Source organism: Haemaphysalis longicornis, unplaced genomic scaffold, assembly GCF_048455015.1.
Source record: "Haemaphysalis longicornis isolate Haplotype H1 unplaced genomic scaffold, Haemaphysalis longicornis Haplotype H1 scaffold_10, whole genome shotgun sequence".
In the NCBI taxonomy this organism is placed as follows: Eukaryota; Metazoa; Arthropoda; class Arachnida; order Ixodida; family Ixodidae; genus Haemaphysalis; species Haemaphysalis longicornis.
This window is the reverse complement of record NW_027526204.1, coordinates 41,762,513-41,789,213: the sequence shown is the minus strand read 5'-3', so window position 1 is coordinate 41,789,213 and position 26,701 is coordinate 41,762,513. Positions and strand designations below refer to the sequence as shown.

At 45.8% G+C, this 26,701-nt stretch overlaps 1 protein-coding gene across 1 annotated transcript; it reads right to left on the bottom strand.

The window, feature by feature from the left end:
* Positions 1 to 261: 261 nt before the first annotated feature.
* On the bottom strand, positions 262 to 17,233 carry LOC144158408 (inosine triphosphate pyrophosphatase-like). Its single transcript, XM_077689281.1, has 3 exons — positions 17,085 to 17,233; positions 12,972 to 13,184; positions 262 to 3,036 (listed from the first exon to the last, which is right to left on the bottom strand). The coding sequence occupies exons 1-3, from the start codon at positions 17,169 to 17,171 to the stop codon at positions 2,770 to 2,772; spliced, it is 567 nt and encodes a 188-aa protein (XP_077545407.1). The 5' UTR covers positions 17,172 to 17,233; the 3' UTR covers positions 262 to 2,769.
* Positions 17,234 to 26,701: the final 9,468 nt, after the last annotated feature.

Sequence of the window (26,701 nt, the reverse complement as noted above, 5' to 3'; positions counted from 1 at the left end):
TTGGACCTGAAAGTAAGGCATCGTTAATGAGGTGAATAGATAAGGTGATACAAACCAAACAAATAGCACAGGATTGCCTAGACAGTGGGATGAATGTAATCTATAAAGGCAGAGGCAACAAAGCCAGTATTCATTCATGCACACCACTCACAATAACATCAGTGCTATATAGATACGTAATGCAGGCGATAAAAGAAATTCAAGCATGGACGGAATAAAAAGAAATCTTTGAGGAACTGTAGAATGGACTTAGACAAGACAGGCGATTGGATGATAATTTATTTGTGATAACACAGTGCATTCAAATTGCGAAAGCACAGAAAAGTCCACTATGGATTATGTTCTTGGACATTTAAGGGGCACATGACAACGTAAACAGAGAACTACTGTAAAGAACGCTGAAACTTCAGGGATTACATGACGAGTTAATACAGTTCCCTATGGCGATCTATAAGGATATTAGACTGCGCCTGGCATGTGAAGGGCAGAAATGCGCACAGCGGGTGAACACCCGTCGGGTACTAAAACAGGGATGCCCTTTGAGCCCAATACTGCTTATGCTCTACATGGCAGGGTTAGAAAAGAAACTAGAAGAAACCCAATTAGGGTTCAACCTAACGCATATGTTGCAAGGCGAAATGGTACAACAGCGTATTCTGGGAATGTTATATGCAGACGACCATGTTCTTTTGGCTGATAACCAGACCGACATGCAACAGCTTATAAACATTAGAGGTCAGGAAGGCACCGACCTCGGGTTAAATTTTAGCGCACGAAAATTTGCAATAATGGCGTTCAGTGATACTAGCACTGACGGAGTGTCAATCCAGCATATCTAATTACCCAGAGTCAAGGAATATAAACATTTGAGAGTGTGGATAACCGAAGGGGATAACTGCTTAAGAACTCACAAAGAGCACCTTAAGGGTAAGGGAAAGCGAAACGCAGCTAAAATGAAGCATAGAGCTCTTTGGAAGTATAACAAATATGAAGTAGTGAGAGGAATGCGGAGAGGAGCAACGGTTCCGGGTCTCAAATTTGCGACTGCAGTATTCTGCGTAAAATTCGACGCTCTAGCAGGCTTTAAGGCATAAGACTCACTACGACTGACTCGTTTTCCCAGAACCCACTGCTTTCCCAGAACCCACTGCATCCTCATTCGCCTTGCTTTTTTGTTTTCATTTCATAATTTTTAGAGACACATTACTACTATTAAAGTTCCGCTGTTTTGTAAGGGGGAGTAAAAAATTTTCCTCCACAATTTTATTCAGGGCGTCGATTGTATCAAGCCAGGACATTTGAAAGTCCATTTTGAGTGCCACATATAGGGTACGATTGTTTTGTCTCAAGCAAAAAACAATAGCTGTTATATTGCATTATATACGATACCTGGATTAGACCAAAACTGAAATGGTGTTTCAGAAAATAAAAAAAAGTGTGAATCGAGTGCAGGGCAGAGTAGGTTGCAAATGAAAACGGAATTGAATGATTGCGACGGAAGCCAGACTTCATAAATCCTAGGGGCGATGGCAGCCAACACTTTGGAAAAGTAAGCAAGCATGACCCTTGAGACGGGAGGAATGCGAGGCACTGTTAGAATCGTGTGCAGATGCGACTCACCAGAGTGCGAAAAACGCCATGTAGTGAGCATCTGCAGCTGGGGCAAGGTTTGTGCATCGGGCCGATTTCCGAGTTTTCGAGGAAGAGGGATGTGACACTAACGAATTAGTGAGGACCCACAATGAAGCTGCCATTATTTCCTATACTGAACTACGTTTCTGAGTTTGCGCTGCACACTGATGTCCACGATGTCTTTTGGTATCGTCTAAAATTATGCAAACACAGTGAATCACGCTTACCACCGGTCTCTCTAAAATCATCCAGCCTGCCCGCATTTTGCGAATTCACCAGGAAATGTTGCCTGATAATATAGTGACCGGTTAAACCCTGCGCACAGACACTCCGTTGCTGTCAGGGCCAGCATAATAACTGGAGCAAAAACATGGCATACTTCCCCACATTTCGGAGCTGATCGCTCAAGTGATCTCTCTTGCAGGGAGATCTTGCTGCAGCAGCTTCCAGAAAGCATGGCCCTAACTGAAGCGGTGACTTCGGCTTCCTCTGGCTGTTTTCATGCTCCAGTCCTTTTCAAGCAGACATATCCTTTTTCTACGACCCACGCCGAAGAGGCACACACCTACCAACTGTTAGGGGCATACTCAGAAATTAGTGCAAACAAGCATGCAACACATCCGGGTCACGTCTTCATCCAGACTCATCCCCAGTGCAAGCGCCACATTTTGGGACAGCAGCGATTTATTTCCCACATGCGTATCTCCACAAAATGGGTGAAAAACTTTACGTCTCAGCACCCTTTACACCAGCCTACATGACTCTGTGCGCGAATATTTCGCATTTCAAATACTTTATGTTTATTGCGCCAATATTTGCCACATTTTTTATTGCAGTGGTTCACACCCCATCCCAATCGCACTACACTCTGCAACACAAATGTCGATTATAACCTCTATGTCATGTGGAGAACTGAGCGTGGAACTGCCTGAAGTCAATTTATCATGAATGGTTCCACGCCAGAAGGCTGCAAAATGTGCAGCAGGAAAGTGCAACGACTGCACTCACACGCAGTTAAGCCCTATGTAAACCCTTGTGTCTTTCTTCTCCGCTCCGCGTTGTTTTTGTCGAGAAAAATCAGCGTCTCCCACTTAAGTGGAACGGATGCACGTACTAAACGTCGACACATCCGGCCAACTAGTGAACTTGAGCGAGGAGGAAGCTCCGGAAGGCTTCGACGGCTCGGTACCGGTGCGAGAAAGTGTTCTTCTTCTCGGCGCACATCTCTCCATACGTTTGGTCGTAACCCTCCGGTTGGAAGCACGTGTCCCAGCCGTTTTTGTTGCCGCCTCGAGGTGGTACGATGGTTCCACGGCTGCGGCCGTGGAATAGTTTCACCTCGTGGCCGGGACCCGAACTGTACGCCAGCGTGCACAGCGACTCGGCACTCTTGTCCTCGAAGCCCTGGTTAAAAAAGCGGAGGAGGTCATCAAAGCCGCCTGACGGGTTAGTTGGTATTTCACATGATTGGTACAATGCAAAAAGGACAGCATGAACCCACAGAGATACCACACAGTTCAGACACACTGTGCAAGAGACGCCAGCGAAAACGTGAAAGCGATTGCGCGAGGAGCGGGCGGCTGCTGGAGGGATCAGAAACGAAAGATAAGACGAAGAAAACGGCTATTCCAGAGAGAACGTATTAAGCGGGCTCGATGTCCGCCGAACAGGCCTGCGGCAGTTTAATTTCGTCCGCCAGTCGCTCGTGCGCTTCGCGCAGGTCGTCAGATAATGCGGGTCAAGCACGAAATCGCGCCAGGTTTTTTTATGCAATGTTTTTACTGGGACTTCGCGAGGACTCGTCTGGTCCGCCGTAAAGCCCGGGAAAATATAAAAGGATTCTATATATATATATATATATATATATATATATATATATGTATATATATATATATATATACAGAAAGATAGGTCAGCAGTCTACAACGCCAAAGGAGGCATAGGGGTGTGGTTAGGCTCTTTTCTTTTTCACTACGGTTAATGAAGTAAACATTTTTTTTAATGTACAGAAGAAAGAAAGAAAGAAAAACGCGCCCAGAGTTGGGACCGAACCCACGCCTTTCGATTACATGTCGAATGCCTTACCAATTCGGCTATCTGGGCGACTGTGTTCTCCTTCACTTTCTGGGCTATTTATATTTACTAGAAGTGTATCTGACACTTGAGGGTGGTAGCCAGCGCCACTCTGACTACACGGGGAGAAGGGGACCTTCTTTCCAACCCCCGGGGCATGACTCGAACGCCTACAGCCTGTCATGAGCGGGTAACTGGCGGGAAGCCCTCTTATGCTACCTAGGCATCAAGGCTGCCAGAACCGAGACCCTCGCTAGGCTTTCGCAGAATAATATAGTAAGGAAATGAGGGGCTCGTTGAGGAAATATAGAAAGATAGGTCAGCAGTCTACAACGCCAAAGGAGGCATAGGGGTGTGGTTAGGCTCTTTTCTTTTTCACTACGGTTAATGAAGTAAACTTTTTTTTTAAATGTACAGAAGAAAGAAAGAAAGAAGAACACGCGCCCAGAGTGGGGACCGAACCCACGCCTTTCGATTACATGTCGAATGCCTTACCAATTCGGCTATCTGGGCGACTGTGTTATCCTTCACTTTCTGGGCTATTTATATTTACTAGAAGTGTATCTGACACTTGAGGGTGGTAGCCAGCGCCACTCTGACTACACGGGGAGAAGGGGACCTTCTTTTCAACCCCCAGGGCGTGACTCGAACGCCTACAGCCTGTCATGAGCGGGTAACTGGCGGGAAGCCCTCTTATGCTACCTAGGCATCAAGGCTGCCAGAACCGAGACCCTGGCTAGGCTTTCGCAGAATAATATAGTAAGGAAATGAGGGGCTCGTTGAGGAAATATGGAAAGATAGGTCAGCAGTCTACAACGCCAAAGGAGGCATAGGGGTGTGGTTAGGCTCTTTTCTTTTTCACTACGGTTAATGAAGTAAACTTTTTTTTTAAATGTACAGAAGAAAGAAAGAAAGAAGAACACGCGCCCAGAGTGGGGACCGAACCCATGCCTTTCGATTACATGTCGAATGCCTTACCAATTCGGCTATCTGGGCGACTGTGTTCTCCTTCACTTTCTGGGCTATTTATATTTACTAGAAGTGTATCTGACACTTGAGGGTGGTAGCCAGCGCCACTCTGACTACACGGGGAGAAGGGGACCTTCTTTTCAATTCCCGGGGCGTGACTCGAACGTCTACAGCCTGTCATGAGCGGGTAACTGGCGGGAAGCCCTCTTATGCTACCTAGGCATCAAGGCTGCCAGAACCGAGACCCTCGCTAGGCTTTCGCAGAATAATATAGTAAGGAAATGAGGGGCTCCTTGAGGAAATACAGAAAGATAGGTCAGCAGTCTACAGCGCCAAAGGAGGCATAGGGGTGTGGTTAGGCTCTTTTCTTTTTCACTACGGTTAATGAAGTAAACATTTTTTGTTGATGTACAGAAGAAAGAAAAAAAGAAAAACGCGCGCTCAGAGTGGGGACCGAACCCACGCCTTTCGATTACATGTCGAATGCCTTACCAATTCGGCTATCTGGGCGACTGTGTTCTCCTTCACTTTCTCGGCTATTTATATTTACTAGAAGTGTATCTGACACTTGAGGGTGGTAGCCAGCGCCACTCTGACTACACGGGGAGAAGGGGATCTTCTTTTCAACCCCCGGGGCGTGACTCGAACGTCTACAGCCTGTCATGAGCGGGTAACTGGCGGGAAGCCCTCTTATGCTACCTAGGCATCAAGGCTGCCAGAACCGAGACCCTCGCTAGGCTTTCGCAGAATTATATAGTAAGGAAATGAGGGGCTCATTGAGGAAGTACAGAAAGATAGGTCAGCAGTCTACAATGCCAAAGGAGGCATAGGGGTGTGGTTAGGCTCTTTTCTTTTTCACTACGGTTAATGAAGTAAACATTTTTTTAATGTACAGAAGAAAGAAAGAAAGAAAAACACGCGCCCAGAGTGGGGACCGAACCCACGCCTTTCGATTACATGTCGAATGCCTTACCAATTCGGCTATCTGGGCGACTGTGTTCTCCTTCACTTTCTGGGCTATTTATATTTACTAGAAGTGTATCTGACACTTGAGGGTGGTAGCCAGCACCACTCGGACTACACGGGGAGAAGGGGACCTTCTTTTCAACCCCCGGGGCGTGACTCGAACGTCTACAGCCTGTCATGAGCGGGTAACTGGCGGGAAAGGCGTGGGTTCGGTCCCCACTCTGGGCGCGTGTTTTTCTTTTTTTCTTCTGTACATTTAAAAAAAATGTTTACTTCATTAACCGTAGTGAAAAAGAAAAGAGCCTAACCACACCCCTATGCCTCCTTTGGCGTTGTAGACTGCTGACCTATCTTTCTGTATTTCCTCAACGAGCCCCTCATTTCCTTACTATATTATTCTGCGAAAGCCTAGCGAGGGTCTCGGTTCTGGCAGCCTTGATGCCTAGGTAGCATAAGAGGGCTTCCCGCCAGTTACCCGCTCATGACAGGCTGTAGACGTTCGAGTCACGCCCCGGGGTTGCAAAGAAGGTCCCCTTCTCCCCGTGTAGTCAGAGTGGCGCTGGCTACCACCCTCAAGTGTCAGATACACTTCTAGTAAATATAAATAGCCCAGAAAGTGAAGGAGAACACAGTCGCCCAGATAGCCGAATTGGTAAGGCATTCGACATGTAATCGAAAGGCATGGGTTCGGTCCCCACTCTGGGTGCGTGTTTTTCTTTTTTTCTTCTGTACATTTAAAAAAAATGTTTACTTCATTAACCGTAGTGAAAAAGAAAAGAGCCTAACCACACCCCTATGCCTCCTTTGGCGTTGTAGACTGCTGACCTATCTTTCTGTATTTCCTCAACGAGCCCCTCATTTCCTTACTATATTATTCTGCGAAAGCCTAGCGAGGGTCTCGGTTCTGGCAGCCTTGATGCCTAGGTAGCATAAGAGGGCTTCCCGCCAGTTACCCGCTCATGACAGGCTGTAGACGTTCGAGTCACGCCCCGGGGGTTGAAAAGAAGGTCCCCTTCTCCCCGTGTAGTCAGAGTGGCGCTGGCTATCACCCTCAAGTGTCAGATACACTTCTAGTAAATATAAATAGCCCAGAAAGTGAAGGAGAACACAGTCGCCCAGATAGCCGAATTGGTAAGGCATTCGACATGTAATCGAAAGGCGTGGGTTCGGTCCCCACTCTGGGCGCGTGTTTTTCTTTCTTTCTTTCTTCTGTACATTTAAAAAAAATGTTTACTTCATTAACCGTAGTGAAAAAGAAAAGAGCCTAACCACACCCCTATGCCTCCTTTGGCGTCGTAGACTGCTGACCTATCTTTCTGTATTTCCTCAACGAGCCCCTCATTTCCTTACTATATATATATATATATATATATATATATATATATATATATATATATATATATATATATATATATATATATATATATATATATATAGCGAATCAGAATAGGAAATGAGGGGCTCGTTGAAATAAGACAGACAATAAGGGTTGGCAGTCAAGAAAACATCGGAAAGCAAAGGGGAGGATATAGTAGGTCATAGAAACAGGTAAATAATTTAGAAAGAAAGAAAGTGATGAAAAAATGCCCGCCGGGTGGGATCCGAACCCACGACCTCCAGAATACCGGTCTGGTGCGATGACCACTACGCTACCGGCGGGGTGTTTTCCCCAGCACTTTCTTGGGTATTTATGTTAAGGTTTTTTTTCTGCACTTGGGGTTGGCAGCCACTGCCACTCGGACTACTCGGGGTGAAGCGGACCTTCTTTTTAACCCCCGGGCCGTGACTCGAGTGTCTACGACATGTCGAGAGTGGTCGACCAGCGTTGAACCCTCTTAAGCTTCCTCTGGCATCAAGACTGCCAGAACAGAGGCCCTCGCTAAACATGTAGCGAATCAAAAAATCCGAAATGAAGGGGTACGGTAAATAAAACAGAAAATAAGGGTTGGCAGTCAAGAAAACCTTGGAAAGCAAAGTGGAGGTTGTGGTGGGTCATAGAAACAGATGAAGAATTTTTTGAGTCAGAATAAAAGTGGTGAAAAAATGCCCGCCGAGTGGGATCCGAACTCACGACCTCCAGAATACCGGTCTTGTGCGATAACCACTACGCTACCGGCGGTGTGGTTTCCCCACCACTTTCTTGGGTATTTATGTTATTAAGGTTTTGTTTTTCTGCACTGGGGTGGTAAGCTGCGGAACGTCTCCTTTTGCCTCGACTTAGTAACGAAGACATAGTTCCTCTACCATGAGCACGACTTCACGGTCTGGCAGTGCTTTACATCTGAGCTGCGCCGAGGCTTCGGTACGTCGTCTACGCGTGCAGAATCCGCGAAAAATAAAATTGGACGACCGCGTGAAAATACCTCGCGTCCGCCGCTGCGTCTCCTCTCGAGCCCTGCGGCCCCTCCTCGTGTCCTGCCGTACACACGCCGGTACAAAGCACGCAGAGCTAGCTAAATTCACAACACGACAGACAAACCCCACTCAAAAATCTACAACGGAAACAAAGAGCCATTTAGACAATACAAACGACTAAAAGGGCGGAACAACAGACACATCAAAATACGAAAAACTGCAGTAGAGACACATCAAAATACACGGGTGAATAATATTCTTATGAACGCTACAAACACTCTCAATGTAACCGTTTAGGCCACTTCACAAACAAAAATAAGCAACAAAAAAACTTATGTTGGCATCTTCAGCCACCGTAAAACTAAGCAAGCTGAAATACTGACATCAAAATTAGTCTAAAAAGCTTGCCTCTATACGGCTGAAAGCTCCTGGTAGCCTACGCTTCCTTACCAGAACAGAGCAATGCCGGCGCAAACCGCAGTGGGCCCCTCCTCAGCAGCAGAAGAGAGCAAATGTCCACAGTTGGGCTTGAAATTAGCCCCACGTTTGGCGCCAGTTGTGTACTTGCTCCCTACGGCATGCCAAAAAGTGACCGCACTGTGGTCCTGCGAAAACAACTCTTTATTCACATCGCTTAGTCGAAATGAAATGTCCCTGATGCCACTAATAGCCCATCCTCGACACCTCACCCTTACTCACTATCTAGGAGTCCAAGACCATAGAGTCTGCCCGCCTGCCTCCACATACCACCACGCACCGCCCAACCCGCGCACCTGGCGTCATCTCTCGGAAGACGGCGTCCCTTCGTCCCGCGGGCGGTGGCCGCCTGGCAGGCGAGGACGGCGGGGGGAGAGAGCTCTCTGCGAGGGGCGCTGAAGCGTATACGACAGCAATAAGCTCCAAATAGTGGTGTGAAGTTTTCGCGGTTTTAATTTTGAGCAGAACGACTGCCATTCCCGCAGAGCCAATTTTTTATGCGCGCTTCTAGCGACTCGTATATCTTCGGTTGTACGAGTTTTGCGAACACGCCTTTCAGCTCTGCGACGCACTGCGCGGAACCTTTGGTACTCCGCATCGGCCACGGAGAATTTCTAGGGTAATTTGAAAGCCTTCGTACAGGAAGCTCTCGCCCGTGTCATGGTGTCTGTTAGGTTCCTGCACCCGCCGCAGTGGCTCAGTGGCTAAGGATTTGCGCTGCTGAGCACGAGGTCGCGGGTTCGATTCCCGGCCGAGGCGGTGACTTTTCTGATGGAGGCTAAAAGCAAAAACGCCTGTGTGTACGAGATTTCGGTGCACGTTAAAGATCCCCAGGTGGTCGAAATTAATCCGGAGCCCTCCACTACGGCGCGCCTCATCGCCTGCGTTGCGTCGGCGCGTTAAACCCTATAATCAATCAATCTATACGCCTCGAGATTCGCGATCGCTGCGCCGCCTGCCGCCGCTTCTCTGCGGCGTTTGCGGGATTAGCGCTGCGTAACTGATAGGTGGTCATGCAGTGTTTTGGTTCTCTTTCGCTTCTCTTTGCCTTTCCGCGCACTAAACAACTTGTTATGGTGACGTCTGTAAGCAAACTGCACGTTTAAGGCACTTAAAAAAACAGCTGCGTCTTGGTAGAGCGCTCGAACGCCAACGAGAGCTACCCGGGGAGGCGGTTCTTCGCGCTTCTTGGCCGCTCTTGCGGGCGTCGGTGACGGCAGCAGCATATCACCACTGTCACCTTCGAACACGTCAGCACAAGTGAATTCTATTTATTGTCGCCTCGTTTAGACCTGATATTGGCACTGTAAGAGGTTGGTGCGTTTTGTAGAGCAGACAACAAATGCGGTTTTGCTTCGAATATGTACGTCGTAGAAAAATATGTTTCTGGGATGTGATAACCCAATAGCTGACAATAACTTGTGCCTTTTATGGGAATATAAGCCACGCGAAAATGTTAAGTACACGCAAAGGCTGTGCGCTGTCAAATATGTGCCCAATTAAGCTTTATAGCAAGCACCAAGGTATAAGTTAATGAAACCACGGGAAAATGAATGGTCTGCAAGTCAGGAATAAATAGAATAGTCGTACGGGAATGAAAAAAACCCAGTGCAGCTTCTAAAATGCTAAAGACGTTCGTTTAAGCAAGGTAGTATTCAGACCAACAAGATGCGAAATGCACTGATATTTCGCAAGACCTTGTGTGTGTGTGGGGGGGGGGGGACGCTGAACTATCGTTTACAAATGCGGAGCGAAATCAACGAACGAACGTTTTAGTAATCACACACACACATAAGCTGCCTGTTCACTTTTCGTTTGTTTTTCGCCTTCAACGAACGGCTGATCACTCGGCGGACGCATTTTTTGAATACAGGGTAGGCAGTTCACAAGCTATACGAGGTGTCGTTGGAAGAGTTGACTGATTGGTTGTAGGTTTTAACGCGCCGACGCAACGGAGGCGATGAGGCGCGCCGTAGTGCAGGGCTCCGGATTAATTTTGACCACCTGGAGATCCTTAACGTGCGCCGAAATCTTGTACACACGGGCTCGTTGAAGAGTGTGGTATCTGATAAAGCTATCTGATTTCGGTTTATGCTAGGTTCTGCAGTCTCCCCGTGTCATATAACGATATTTCGAAGAAGTGTTAAGTCGCGGAAGCGGATTGCTCTATAAGCCCGTCTCTGCGCTTCTCGTTGAGGATAAGTGTAACAGATTTATCTTTGCCAGCGCTCACCTCGGGACAAGAGGACCCAGCATTAAAATTTGTCGTCGTGTGCTGACTCCCGATCGTACAATTTTGCATTATCCATCGTACTTCTTTCGTAAAATGTTTGTGAAATTTATGCCGCATTGGCTTGTTCAGGGTAGTGATCAATATAAGCGTAACTTGCGTGCTGTCAGGTATGAGTGCTCCGCTAGATTATCTAAGCGCACAAAGCCGATTTACATCATATTGTATGGCCGCAACATGACCATCGGAGGAAGCACTGTATACGAAGACACTGCCACTAAATTTCAGGGCAGCGGAATTGCAATCAACTGCATGCATACGCCGGCTTCGGGACGCCGGCCTGTGACATACAACTGGCGCTCATACAGACCGAATTTACCGCACTAAGATCGCGTCATAAACGTTTACACTCTCGTAAACACACCACGCTTGCAGACAGAGTGCCTGCTCCACATTATTCCGTATTTCGAACGCGTAAAAACAGTAAATCGCAGTCTTTAACGAGCCGCAAAAGCAACGGCGACAGAGGGGAACGGGCCGGAGACTCCCGCGGCTGCTTTCGAAACGGGCCGGTAGGGGGATTTCAGTGGCGCCCCTACAGGCCGCGCTCGAGGCGTATATATTAGGTTCCGGCACGATTCGAAATTCCCATCTAGCTCCTCAATTAGCGCAGAGTAGTGTGTCCAATACGGGCAACGAATTTCTCGGTTGAATGGCCCTACACATGGGCCATCCAGCAAGATATATGTAGGGAGGTGGTCGCTCCTATATGACTTGATGTCGTCATACTAGTGGGCCACATGTGAAGGGGCACTCACGTGTTAACATTCGCATGTGGTTTACTACTTCATGACCCATGCAATTAAAAACCATGTGCACCAGTAAGAAAGGTTTTACAAATACATAGAAGAGTGCACAACGGCCTCGTTTGCCTATTTTATAAATATCACACTTCTGTACTGAAATAAAAAAATTAAACTCACGCATGCTAGACCGTTTGCGCTATATAATGAAAAGTTGTAAACTAAAATGCATTTCTTGTTTATTTTTTATTTCCGTAAAGATGTGCTGTATGTCCAAACAAAGCAATCTATTCCGTTAAAAACGTTTTGATGGATTTGCAGAGTCTTTTGTTATTTTACATCATTTATTTTAATCCCGTGGGCCGTGAATTAGGAAGTCCCATAAGAATGTGATCAAGTGAGTTCCCCTTAAGGGCCAAAGTATATTCATGGGGGAACTACAAGGAACGTAACTGCAGTATAGTTTAGGGCCAAAGAGAGGCCATGGCTGTTAGTCACAACTCACTGCTATATTTAGAAACAATGGTGGCTAAAATAGCTGCACTCCAGTGCAACAACTGCCATTTAATTCCCATCCCAATCACTCTCTTGAAACACTGGTGGCTGAAACGGCTTCGCCCAAGTGGGCCAACAGTGTGCAGCAGTGTATTAATATGGAGATTTCTTACCAGAGTAAGGTTTGATGCATTGGTGTAGTAATTAGCCATAACAGAACACTGGTCACTTTTTTTGTGCTTTATTTATTCTTCATTTTTAGAGAGAGAGTTCTATTGCTTCAGCTACAAACCAAGAAAATGCGTTGCTCCATCAGTTCCTCGGAGCGTCAATCTGACCTTAAAGCTCAGCGAAGTTCAAGCCAACACATCACGTGATTGCGCAGTGAAAGAGCCTAATCGCTCGTTTGTACCAAGGGGAGGGGTGCAGAGAGGGGTATAGGTAGAAAGAGCAAGGGCGCGAGCCATCAGAAAAATGATACAAGGAGGCGCCGATTGCATGAAAGTTCACGACGCATTTGCGTCTAGTTTGGCGACTGCGTCGAGAAGCGCCTGTGTCTTGTGCTCCAATGCATTTGCGTATGCGTTCCATGCTGTCAGTTCGAAAACTGAGCTACCGCTCAACAAACTTGGTTTAACTGCGTTCCACCACGAAAAACTTGTTTCTTCCCACTGCCACCAGCAGGGGTCACCCACCGAAGAGTTCCAACTCCAGTCCAGACAAGCAGCAGGGTTGACAGTGCCGCTGCGTAGGCTATCTCAAGCCTATCTCGACATAGCCTATATCGGGCAGTCCAATTGTGTTGAGGTCATCGCACGGTGGCAACGGCGCGACGACCTCAGCTGTGATGGCGAAACCAGGACATGCCTCTGTGTAAAGTTCTGTAAAATCTGCAATACTTATATTATCTTATCGTATCTTAAAATCTTATGCAACGCATTTAATGCAAAATCCAAAAGCGGAGCACCCACCAGAATCATTTTGTACAGCCCATCTGGGCCAATGTTGTCGAGGAACCACTTGACGTATGGCCCAGGCAGACCACCCAAGGCATCCAACCATAGCGAGCTGTCTTCGACGAGCACAGCACCACCAACTGCCTGAGATGCGGCCTCACACTTGGCTCGACAGATGAAGTCGCTGTCGCCCTGAAGTTCAGGAACTTCCGTGGCGCGATTCTCGAACTGCGTTACGCCAACAAAACCCCTCCCTGATTACCAAATGAGAACGCAATGGTAACTGTGGGCCACAATTGACGAATGCATGTGCGAATATCTTCAGAAACAACGGTCTAATAGAAAAAAATGTAAAAAAAAAATAATTTTCTAAGCCTCCAATTCCAGACATCATCAGATGAATTTGATATGGTAGGTAAAGTTTTCCTACACTTTCTTCTCATGCATTCAACCGTTGGGATAAGCCAGCCATTTAAGGAAAGGATAAAGGTGGAGGGTTTGTGAGGTTCTATGCCAACGTTCGCATTATAGAAAATTCCTGCATTCTATGATTGATGGTGGAATGTAGTGCATATACAGGCCCCATAAAAGCAAGTCCGCTGTTGTTTGCCCTATTATGGTTGCGAACGTTCTTGTCTTTGGAGCAGATACGGTAGTGCAAATCGGTGCAGTTGTTAGATGTCAGTTGTCATAGGCGTGTGCATAATTCTTAGTGGTGCATGTCACCTGGGACCGTAGTCATCTGGCCACTCAGTGAAAATCCTAGTCTATTGTAGTCTCAAGCTAGCGCATTTGCTTGACCATTCCCGTTGGTCCATTCCAGATTGGCTTTTAGGCTTGGTTGGGCGTCTGCATTTTTGAGTATTGCTGTAGCGCATTTGCCATGTTCGTGTACTATCGCTTCCTACCTACCTAAAACCTTCCTACCTACCTACCTACTTACCTACCTAAAACCTACCTACCTACCTACCTACCTACCTAACTACCTACCTAAAACCTAATTAGCTACCTACCTACCCAAAACATACCTACCTACCTAGCATCCTTCCTACCGAAAACTTACCTACCTACCTACCTACCTACCTACCTACCTCTGGAACTGCACCCCCCCAGACCGCCTAGACGAAGCAATGCCTCCTGCCATGCGCAGCAAGATCACAAGCCAAGACCCTGGAGACCAAAGAGACGTGGTCCAGCACGTGCTGGACATCCTGGCGAGACAGCAGCCGAAAACGTCACCCTCACGGGTTGGAATGAGTAGGCTGCCGCCCCAGGCTGTCTAGCACGCTCGTCTCACCCCACCCCCCATCCCATGCCGGACTGTCAATAAAGCTGTTTCTCTCTCTCTTGGTTGTCTCCACGTAATGAAAGTTGTGGGGGTGTTCTATAGCAATTTTGGCATTGTTTATGGGTGAAGCCCCTCAGGGGCTGGGGCTTCTGGCATCTCCTGTCGTCGTCGTCGTCGTAATCGTCGTCTCATATAGTCACCGTACTAAACCACCGGGAAACTCGTTTACGGCTCGCGCTAGAGCCCTTCGTAATGCGTACTAAAAATTGGCCTCGTATCTGCTCCTCTCGTTGCAAATGTCGACGAAAGGCGATAGTGTTTGTCAACATTTGCGAAGTAAACGCCTCCCTTTGCTTTCCCGCGCACCTCTCATGCTGTTCCTTTTCCGTCGCGTTCCTTCAAAGGTAAGCACACTAAAGGTTTGCTCAAGTCAATATAAATTTACCGCGTCCTACTGCTCCAGGACAAGCGCCTCGATGCCAGCGCTGCCATACGGCGGAGACGCGCGTGACTCGAGTCACCCTACTACAACGTTTATACAACCACGTTGCGTTCCATGAGCGTTCCAAGTGGAACGTGGAACCTATCTAGTGTAACCTTTTGTTGCTGTTGCCGTTTGATTTCTCAATTGCCGCCATTAGTGCGGGCAACAACAGGCGACGGTTTTCTGCAGTTAATGAAAATTTCATTTGCTTTCGCAAAAACCAAGCATTCATGATTTTTTAAATGCAGAGCATTTTAGTAACTCACGATGTCACCCGCGTTGGCGTCCGTAGTCCGCATCACTACGTAGTCCGCACCCTACACTATATAAAGAAATAATACCTTCCGGCGCCAGGTTTCGATCCCACGACTCTGCGGGCGGAACGCAAGGTACACGGCACTTTACCGACTGCTCCACGGAGCCGACACAGAATGGAAGGTTACGCACGCGCCTTATATCCTTGACTCATTCAACCGTCGGCCACAGGTGCGCCCTCTCCCCTGCGTCCTCCTCGCCTTCTCTCCGCTCGCAACACCCTCTCTCGCCGCGTTCGGTTCGCGTTCATGTGGTGGCGCGATTTCGGCGCTATAACACTCTCTCGCGAAGGGCATTGGATTGGATTCGATTGGATTGGATTGGATTGGCTTGGCTTGGCTTGGCTTGGATTGGATTTGGATTGGGTTGGATTAAAGTGGATTGTGTTGGATTGTGTTGCGTCATAGCCGCGCCACGTTGCGTCGTAGCCTCTCCACGTTGCGTAATAGCCGCGGCAGGAAGTTCACGGCACATTTCACGTTTCACCATCGACTTCATCGACAATGTCTACGCTGGAAGACAACAATTACATCAACAACAACCAATACGTAATCCATAAGACTTGCAGGCACGCCCCCCGCGGAAATGCTCTGCATTTGATCGTGCCCCTCGCGAGGGGAATGTTTTGACTTTTTAATAAAGGGACACTGAAAATATCACTTATGCATTGATTTTCTCCCTCACATTTGCGTAATGTTTCGTTCTTGCTCAACAATGTTGACAAGTATGAACATTTACATCGAATTCAGACTGTAGATTTGGCTGTGATTATACAAGACTATTGTGCAGATTTTAATTCACTATGGCTGGGTGGCTGCATAGAGTCACAGACAGATAGACAGACATACGGACAGACCAAAATTTTGGGGTTTAAGTAGCCTAAGAAGGACTATAGTCTTCAAAAAATACTCGGAAACTCGTTTACGCCTCGCGCTAGAACGTAACGGGTATACAAAAAAAACCGGGGCACTCGTTTACGCCTCACGCTAGAGCGCTTCTTTTGTATTACTTTTTTTTCATCGGCTCTTACTGCCCTGTCACCATGAAACAGCACCTCAAGTACATGAGCGTACGATAATTCATTACAATCTATTGTAAATCATGAGCTTGGGTTTCGATCACTGCGAGACCGGAGAAATTGAATTTTGTGATATTTAATGTAGTACTGTACCGCGGGTTTGTGCACTTGGGTCAGACGACACGGTGTTTATATGTACGTTCTCAATGATTGGTCGATTTTTCAAACATATTGAAGTGCTGTCACGTCATAGTAACCAGAAGGGAACTAGTAGAGGCCTTCTATACCAATTTAGAACATAACAGTTGCGTCAGCGAAACCTCCAACACTCGGCATGACAAGGACGAGCGTGCGCTATTCAGTTCCATGTTCATGTAACCTTTGGTTTGCCCTTGTGTCAAATTTTGTTTGTGTCAATAAATCTCGGAGCTAAATAAAGCGCTTGTTTGTGTTTCTTCCGTCGGTCCTTTGTAACTGTCCACTTTTCATTTTCCAATATGTACCAACCATCCCAGTCTTCGGTATTATTTCAGAACCAACCCCTGACGATTTCCGGGGAGATTTGGCGCGCATGTTATAACTAAAATAAATAACAGCGCTGAAATTGCACAGTCCGTACACCATGTTTCAGAATTCAATTGTCACTGAAATGATAAGCGCACCGCCTTCCGGTCTACGAGGTATTTCAAGCGAGCGTTTCCTCACCAGCCTCGCAACAACTTTTGAGCAGACGACAAAACGGACACCTCACACGCAGATTGTCGGCAGGGTTCCCAGGCGCTTCCATACAAGAACCAACATGTTGGTAGCCCGCGGACGGCAGGCCAGCAAACCTTTTTACGAACAACACTTCGGCTGATTTCGGCTTTCTGGGATCATTATCTGTTGTCCCTTCGGCCTCTCGGCATGCGCGCAGGAAGCTGCAGAACACTCAAAGGCGGCTAGAGTGGCTGGGGCGGCGGCCCTCACGGCACTCGAACCATGGAATGATGCGAGAACCGGGCGGTCGAAAAGGCCACTTACTTCAAATCCAGGTATCTTTCCCAGGATTGCCACCACCTCTCGGAGTTTGTTGCTGTTGCCAGTTACAAAAACTACATGGGTAACCATGTTCACGACCACTGACGTACCGGCGGCCGCACGTGCTATCTTGTACAGTCGCACATACGAACACCTCAATGATGCTTTTTGTGCTATTGTGACAGGTGGCGGCCCCTGACGGAGAACCGGGAAACGATAAAAGTTGCGCCGACGCGCGAGTTCGACTGAACAAAATTGCCCCTCTCGGAGCTTTCGAAAGCGGACCATCAGCCGTGATCTGCTCTCCCCTCATAACATTAATTTCTAGTTATTTATTCAGGTACCCCTACATAGGGGTCTACATAGGGGGAGCATCCGCACACATCAAATAAGCAAAACGTCAATGGGAGCTAAGAAAATCACAAATTACAAATGTAGAAAACACAAGCAATAAGAATTTTTCAAAAGGACTAGCCATAAGAAGATACGCCAACAAAAACAGAATTGGGATATTCATTCCTTAACGAGTCTTGAAATTTTGTTGTGTTAGCTTCTGTGGCAATGTGCTGTGGTAGGTTATTCAATTCTATTACTGTGCGTGGAATGAATGAGTGTGCGAACTTAAACGAATGGCAAGTGATACCCTTAACTTTGTAGGAATGATCGCGCCGTGCAAATGTATCAGTGGGTGAGTGAAAGAAGTCGTCGCGAAGATGGTCATGGTGATATAATTTATGAAAAACTATTAAACGAGCATGCAGGTGGTGAAGTGATGGTGAAATCAACTCGGCACGATTTTTTAGTGTTGTGACGCTTGCATAGAGTGGATAATCAGAAAAAATTAAACGAACAGCACGGTTTTGCAGGGATTCCATATCGCTTATAATGTATTCTTGACTTGGATATCAGATGATAGATGCATATTCAATTTTAGGGTGGATAGGAGTGAGATATGCAAGGTTTCCAATGTACGATGGTACCAGCTTTACGTTATATTTTATTACACCGAGCGTACGACTGGCAAATGCAAGCATGTGATTAGTCTCGTTATGCCATGTTCAATGCGATTGAAAATGCACTTTCAAGGTACCTTTAAGTAGGATCTGGTTTCATAGTAGTGTTGTTAAGCAAATATGTAGTTAAAATTCTAGATGAAGAACAGTTGAATGACACGCGCTTTGTTTTAAATAGTCTAAGAGTCGGTAGCCAATCAGAACACCATGTGCTTATTGTGTCATTTAAAACGTTACGATATGTTTCGCAATCATCTGCAAAGAGCCTTACTGAAGATGTTAGGTCATTAAATAAGTCATTGATATAAGTTAGAAAGAGAAAAGGGTCAAGCACACTGCTTTGGGCACCTCAGACGTAACGAAAAGAAGAAATGGAGCTGTTAACGAATGTAAACTGAGTTTGGGAGGATAGAAAATCTGTCGCCCTTGCAAGAGCGTTAGTATGCGTACTAAAACGTCTTTATTTGAGTAGAATTCGCTGGTGAGGAACACGGTCAAAAGCTTCAAAAAATCCAGAAAAACAGAGTCAACCTCATTACTATCGTCACGAGATGAGTGTGTCATAAGTGAAACTGACGAGCTGTGTGTCACATGAGTGACCCCTGCGAAAAACGTGCTGATATTTGTAAATCATGTTGTATTCTACAAGGCCTCGGATGACTTTGGAATGTATTTTGTGTCCTAATTGTTTACAGATCGTGTTAGGTAATGAAATGGACCGGTACTTTAACGGTGATGCGCGATCGCCTGATTTGAAAAATGGGACAACCTTAGCGATACACCAATAATCAGGAATTGAACCATGCGATATTGATTGGGAAAAAAGCGAGCTTAAAATTATAGAATTAATGCACGATGTATTTTACGAAGTTTGTTTGAATCCCAAGCTATCGGATGCAGAGGATATCTTTTTTTAACAACGAGCAAATACCGGCTTCAATTATTTTTTCTGGCCTAGAACTGTGCGGCGATGCATTTAAAGTTATATCTCATTTAAAGTTATAGGTACATTAAAGTTCTCAATATGATGACGGGCGGGAGCAGTGTCTACGAGCGCGCTACTCGTAGACCACGGGCAAGCACCGCAAGGTCATCAAGCTCCGAAGTGCTAACTACTGGAGTCGTTGCTGCGGTTTCCCGTTAACTCAGGAAAACCCATCGGACGACAATTGAGAGTCTTAACGTGTCATCTTTAGCATCTCGACGCCAGATTATTCGCCTCAGCCTGTTTCATAAAATATTTCACCATCCAATCCTACGTGATGAGCTCATTTTACCTCCAGAGTATAGATCACGTCGTTTAGATCATGTTCACAAAGTAGCAGTGCCGTCATACCGAACCAACAGTTTTTCTTCCAGGCGTACATACCTCGTACATTCATTGAATGGAACCACCTTCCCGCACTGACGGCCACCATTCAAGATCGCCAACTATTCACAAAAGCCTTAGCAAATATATTGTATTAGCAGGAATAGTTTCTTTATCTTCTTTTTTGCACTATTTGCAGAATATTTGCACTACTTCTGTTCCCCTCTGTAATCTTCTTTTTGCACTATTGGCAGAATATTTGCACTACTTCTGTTCTATTCTATTTGTAAACCACTCCCCTCTGTAATACCATGTGGTCCTGGTGGTGCCAATAAATAAATACGCACTGCCCGAAAACGGAAATTTGACACCCCGTTACAAATGTGTGCTAATTGTTTTCTTACTTCACGTGCTGGCGATTCATCTGGTTCTGTCGTCGGCGATGGCCTTTGCTTATCACCACTCCCGAGATACGTTGCTCTTGGCTGGACGACGCACAGGTACGCTTCGCGAAAATGCCGCTTCTTCTGGTTGTTTTGAGCTTTTTTTTTATTTGGGAGCGGATGGAGGCTCCAAGGTTCATTTCAAAGGTCGACGCACGACTGCAAATGACGTTCCATCTTTCCAACGCGAACACTGAGCGTTCACGTAAGCCGAAACTTGACTCGGCATCGCGAATGGAGGGGGAAGTGAAGTACCACTTAATTGTAGCGTGGGCATTAGCTTTAGTGTCCGCAAAAGTGTTCCCCTTGGCTTTTACCAATCATCCATAAAAAGAGGTAAAAATGAATAAGCGGTTGACGTGGTTCTAGACTTACTGCGGTAACTGCAGTCACTGGGGTGCAGTGTTTCTAATCATCTTAACTCCATCTTTGATCATATCGATTTGGGGGGTGAAGGACTTTAAGAACAAAGATTCCATCCTTTCTGCATCGCGGTGTGTAAGAAATTTATATCGAAATGTGACTTCCACCGTAACCAAACAGGCAGGAAGGCACGTACGGCTATGCTAAAAGTAGGGGCACTTTTTGTTATCTTGAAGCACTTTCACATTCAGAATGGGGTTGTTTAGAGGCACAGAGTACACGAACGGGACTGGTAGGCAGCTCCATATTATTACTTTCGATACCGATGATACGAATTAGCTTGCTGGTACTTAGTCTTCTGTTAGGTCTTACGAGCAACCAAAGGAACAGTAAGGCAGTCTGCTTGCCTTCTGTGCAAACTAAGATGGCAGCCAAGAAACTGTTTCGGGTGTGGACTTTGCCTCACGTGCAGCTGGCAACAGCAGAAATAGAGGCCATTTCTGGATGAGTTTAGTGTAGTGTGACGTCAATAATACTGGCCATGTGCCCTTTTGCATATCAACACACGGTGAATACAGAATAGTCCCGTCTTCTATTCACTGTGCCACAGGTGCTGGCTTGCTTCCTATCTCAGCAGCTTTTCATGTAAGCTCTGTCAAAGGGTTTACTTCCACATGTAATTTACTGATTTATCATTTTAGGTGCGGAGTACCTTAGGAACGCACAATGTCCGTCCGCGTCCGTGCGCATAGCATTTACAATCACAAAAAAGTCACACAGGCACCGGCAGGATTCGAGCCTGTGTCTGGTAGAGCAGACAGAGTTAGTGTCAGTCGTATTACCCATTAGGCTATGACCGTAAATCAGTACCCGAGCGTCAAACGGCTTACTCCCTCGCCTGTAGCGGTGCGGAGTACCTTGGGACCTCCCAATGTCCATCCGCGTCCATCCATGCGCACACTACCATCAAGCGAAAATCAAGCAAAATATGATTTGAGCCGTGAGTTGCAGTTTCATTTAGGGAATAAACAAGGTGCAACTCACGGATCAAATCGAATGATGGTCGGGGCGCAAATCGGATGTCCCTCGGGGCGCAACTTGGATGTCATTTCGAGTCCCCGTACTCCTCACCCTCGCCATCATCCACGGAGTGGAGATGCTGCCATTTTTTACTAACATACCCACATTTGTCTATCTCTCTCTCTCCCTCTCCTTGTTTCTACGGATGAGGTTAACAAGAAGCCGCCATGGAATTTTCTAAAAGAAGTTGTGAATACTTTTCATTTTCCTACTGCGTGGTTTTCTCTGTAGTACCTGTTTAGTCTTTCAAGGAAGGCTATGACGAACAGTCTGATTCATAATCTATTCCCCGTGCCTTTTTATCGCCAGCCATACTTGCGGAACAATAAGAATAATGCGTTAAACCATGTCAGCCATATGTGCGTGCCGTCAAATGCCAAAATGTTTTTCTTTAAGCTTCATTAACAAATGCTTCCAGTCAAAACATGCCTGCGCGAAAAAGGAATGTCGATCCCTTATTGGTCAGACGACTGCCGCTTGTGCAATCAACCAGAGTCTATTGACCATTGTGCTGTGCTGTGCCGTGAAGCGGTGTTTTTCTGGGACTTTGTGCAGCGGACACTAAAAAAAGACATTGACATCGCCCCGTCCAACATTCGCTTCTTGCCATTTGAAGACGTTAATCAAGTGACACATGACGTTTTTGTTCTCCTAGGATTGTTTAGCTTGTGGAAGTGCTGCATGACTGATCGGCATGCGGAACCCCCTAGGCCGACCACATGTATTTTTCGGGAACAGGCGGCGTTGGTGCGGGGCGTTTATGCTGCAGTGAGTGGTCCACCGGAGTGGCTGCCTCTTTTGGATGCGTGCGTTTGCTTGCCTGAGTTTTGATCTTTGTTCGACTGATGTCTTTGCCCTTTGCTGTCTGTTAGTGTTTCTATTGCGTGTTAAGTGTCTTCTTCTAAAGTTTTCTATAATTTACATGCATTAAAAAAAAAGTCGTAGCCGAGTGCGTAAGACAACTGACTATAGCTCCGTTGATCAACCAGGCACAGGTTCAAATCCTGGTGGTGGCGGTGTTTTTTTTTTTATTTATACTGTTAATATGAGTTTCGAATCAACAAATTGCCAGAAAGCTAACCTTTTAAAAAAGCACGGAAGAGGTGGTATTTGAACCCATAGTCACTGAGCAGAAGTCGACGGCACTATGTTGTTACAATGAAAGCAATTCAACTATTTGTTCCTGGTGCAGAAGACGACGTACACGTCGTCCGGAGGACACACAATGCCGTGCGTATATCATTACTCTTTTGTAAAAGTTAAAAAGGCTTGCAATTCATCGAGTGAAGGGTTGCAACTATGCCGTTCTAGCATAGGTCACCTCAACTGCCTGTTGCAAACCTGTGTGACGTATTGCAGTCAATGAATCAGCGGCATCAAACGGCATTTGATGTTCAGTTTCTGTTCGTGAACTCTACAAATAAACTTTCTCTAGACCTGAGCTTTACAGTTTACTGAAGGGCTACCATAGTTTAACAACACAACACAATTATTATGATATTTTTACCGTTTTACTTCAGTGTCCATTTAACCCTGCCTTCTTTACTTTTTTCAGGTGGATGCTCGTTTTAGTTGTTATCATCATCATTATCATTCATCAGCCGCCTCATATTCAGTGCAGGACGAAGGCCTCTACCACTGACCCCCAACCGCTCCCGTCTTGTGCTGCTCGCGTCTGGAGTTTACCGCCGAAGTTCCGTATTTCATCCCTCCATCGTGTTATTGGCCTTCCCTATTCTTTCCTCCATGGCCTTCCCCTTCTTCTACACCCTTCTTTTGATATCCCCTCTGTTACCCTAATTGTCCACTGGTTGTCTGTTCGTCTCACTACATGGCAATCCCAAGTCCATTTCTTTTTCTTTTTTGAACTATGATATCGTCAACTCTAGTTTGTTCTCTGATCCAAGTAGCTCGTTTTTTTGTCTTTGAGTGTTATTCCTAACATTATTCGTTCTATGGCCCGTTGAGCCGACCTAAGTTTGCTTTCTAGTTGTTTAGTAAGGTGCCAAGTTTCAGCTCCGTACGTCATCACCGGCAGTATGCCCTGGTTGTAGATTTTTCTTTTGAGTGACAGAGGTAGCATACTTTTTATTATTTTGGAGGGCTTGCTGAGTGCTCCCCAACCCATTCCTATTCTGCGCCGGATTTCACTGTCGTGGTTGGGGTCAGCACTAACCATCTGTCCGAGGTAGTTACATTCTTTTTCCTAAGCTGAAGAAGACGTTCTTGGCATGCTTATTCCTCATTACTTTGGATTTATTTATATTTATTTTTAGCCCCTCGGCCGTGCTTTCTGATTGTAGTTCCTCAAGCATTATTTTCATGTCTTCTGCAGTCTCACTCACCAAGACTACATGTGATCCGCAGACCTAAAATGGCTCAAGTGTGCCCCGTTTAACCTTAATCCTATGTTTCCCCAGTTAAGATTTCTTAATACCCCCTCCCGACCCGACATGCGGTTAATACTTTTAGAGAGATAGTATCTCCCTGTCTTACGCTCTTTCGGATCGGAATTTTATCTTTTCTGCCCGTGCATACCTTATATATCTCTTCAAGAAGTCTTATGTACGTTTCCTATATTCCGTGGTCTTTTACTACTTCTAAAAGACAGTGGTGAGTTCGGAGTAAAACGCTTTATCGTAATTTATAAAAGCGATATAGAGTGGTTTAGTGTACTCTGCAGATTTTTTTGTCACTTGGTTGACGACATGGATGTGATCCAAGGTTGAATACCTTTTCCTAAACCCAGCCTGCTCTCTGGGTGGATGGGGAATCCATGCTGTCACCTTGCGGCTAACTCTTTGGTAAACAGCTTGTAAACAACTGAGAGTATGCTGATGGTTCTGTAACTCTTTAGGCCCTTGGGATCTCCCCTCTTATGAATCAGAATAATGTTGGCATTTTCCAATGCTATAGGCCCTTTTTGAGTCTTCAAGCGTTCCGAAAACAGTACAGAAAGCTTTTCCAGTACAATATCTCCATCCTCCAAAAGATCTACAGTTATGCCATCGTCATCTGCAGCTTTTCCTATTTTCATGCTTTTGAGAGCCTTTTCAATTTCCTATTTAGTTACTAGAAGGACATCGCAAGTTGTGCTTGTACTCTCAGTAATTACCCCTGATAACCTCCTAAAAAAAAGATGCGTGAGTGTGGCTCGCATGTAATGCAAGGAACAAAACTAGTCGGGCAAATCACTGCAGCTCTCATGCCAGTGGTAACTAAAAACCCGGTGTTCTTTTAAAACAGCCCCACTACCCACACGTTGTACGGTCATTTCGTCAGCTCAGATTTCCCTTGCGTCTCAGCTGTAAACACAAAACACATCTCCCCCTCGCAACCTTCATTTCAAAACCATTGAGAAGGCTCTGATACGTGTACAATGTCTCTGCTGGGCAGATGAGTTTTTCGGGGTTCATTTTTTTCTGCCTGCACTTCGTCATCTTGACTTGGCATATAGCTTATTGGTTCGAGTGGGATATGTCTGACATTATGATGCTAGAAACAGGAATTTCCCCCTGATTTGGTTTATTCACTCCTTTGTTGGCTTTCTATTTATTTATTTGTTTATTTATTTATTTAGTAATACTGTTGACCCTCTTGTGAGGGTCGTTACAGGGAGGCAACAAACACTGCAATACCACACAGTCGTGAAAAAACACTGCAAAATACTGCAAGGGAACAAAACAAGGGAACAAAATACGGCAAAGGAACAAAACGGCAAGGGAGCAAAACAAAATACTGCAATAGCGCACAGTCATGAACAGATTTGGGATGACGCACTATTTCTAAAAACATATCTATAGCTAATTCAAATTGTTGTACACCCGAGCACTCCACAACATCGTTTGGTAGTTTATTTCATATTTCAATGACATCCGGAAAAAAAGAATACCGGTACACGTCAGTGTGCGTATTAATAGTTCGAATCGCTCTGCTGTGATTTTTGCGTGATTTTGCGGGCTTTTGGAGAAGCAGTTTCTTAAAATATCCCTTACGTGTTTAAAGACGAATCACAATCACATCAGCTCCGTTGTTTCCTTTGAAGTCGACATGCGGCCCATTGGGGTCCACTTTCCACTGTGCTGGATGAGGGGAGTCAATTCATCGTTGCCACGAACGATCTTGCGGACTCGTACGTATTCCTTTTTTGCAGACATGGGCGAAATGTCTCTTGTGGTGGCACTTGAGGGATGTTACTTAATTTCCTTGCAGTGTGCTGTGAGTAGCCAAATACACTGCATTGCTTTCAATGCTTTGTATCCAAACAGCTTCTTAGCACGTGTTGTAGGCGCTTTTCGCATTCCTGGAGGTACATTTCGTTTACAAGTCAGGGCCGTGAGTTGACCGTCCGTATAGCTGCGTTCTAGTTTGCACTACCTGGTTGGTTTCAGTACTTGTATGCTTTCCTTTCATTTCGACTCCTGTAACAATTACCACTATTACCACAGCTAGAGTGAAACTAGTAAGACATTCATAATATAACTGCGCGGTACCACGAGTACACAGAAAGAAGCACAAATAATACAGGACGCGGCGCAGGCTTACAACTGATTTTTTATTCAGGAAACGTAATTCATAGGAACAGCCAAATCTTCGCGCCTGCGCAGTCACCGCGTCGTACACTAAAAAAAAAATAAAGTTCAAAGTGTGTCCTCGTGTTACCACGCAGTTATATTAGGGATCAATACCAACTCGCCCAATTCGCTGTACTCGTAAGACATTCTTCATTTCTGTTTACATCATCCATAAACAACCTTTTTTGGTATTCATAAGTTATTACAATTATATGCAGACAACCCTTAATTTAATGAAGTAATTAAAATCGTACCTAATTTCAATGCATTCATTTTTTTATAAAATTAAGAACTCATGTGGATCATGCGCAATGCCAGCTTGGCTGCTAATCATCAACACTAAGAACAACTTTGGTAGTAAGCGAGATCTTTTTATTTGTGCATTTATTTTTTACACCTGACTCACAGCTAAAATCGGTGCCACACCGTCTTCAAAGACAGCTAGATTGCACGGCATTCTGTGGCCCAATGAACTCGTACCAGCGTACAAATGCAAACCACCGATGCGCACGTGCGTGAACCAAACACTGGTGGTCTTGTTACTGCTTGCGTTGCTTTCACTTGCACGTTTAAATGTTGTGCAAAAGGTAGCTGCTGCACAATACTAACTTAACCACTCACCTGATTCCCCCTCGTTTTCTGCTAGTTATGCGCAACACTGGTTAGTGCAAAGGCTGAGGGCTGCTTGCACGAGTCAAGGGGCACAGAACTCTGGCAGATAACAGGTGTCATGCTCTGCTCCTGGCACAGCAGCTGAACGTTAAGCAAGTGCCATTCCGCCTCACGTGTAATGCTACTGAAAATATTGGTGTTGCATTTAAGTCTTCGGTGGTACTCT

What these genes read in the sequence shown, in the direction of transcription:
- LOC144158408 (XM_077689281.1), bottom strand. Translation starts at nt 17,171, where the DNA reads ATGGTTACCCATGTAGTTTTTGTAACTGGCAACAGCAACAAACTCCGA. An exon ending in GAAAGATACCTGGATTTGAA is followed by an intron (nt 13,185 to 17,084) that starts GTAAGTGGCCTT and finishes GGCGTAACGCAG; the next exon opens with TTCGAGAATCGCGCCACGGA. An exon ending in GGCTGTACAAAATGATTCTG is followed by an intron (nt 3,037 to 12,971) that starts GTGGGTGCTCCG and finishes TTTTTTAACCAG; the next exon opens with GGCTTCGAGGACAAGAGTGC.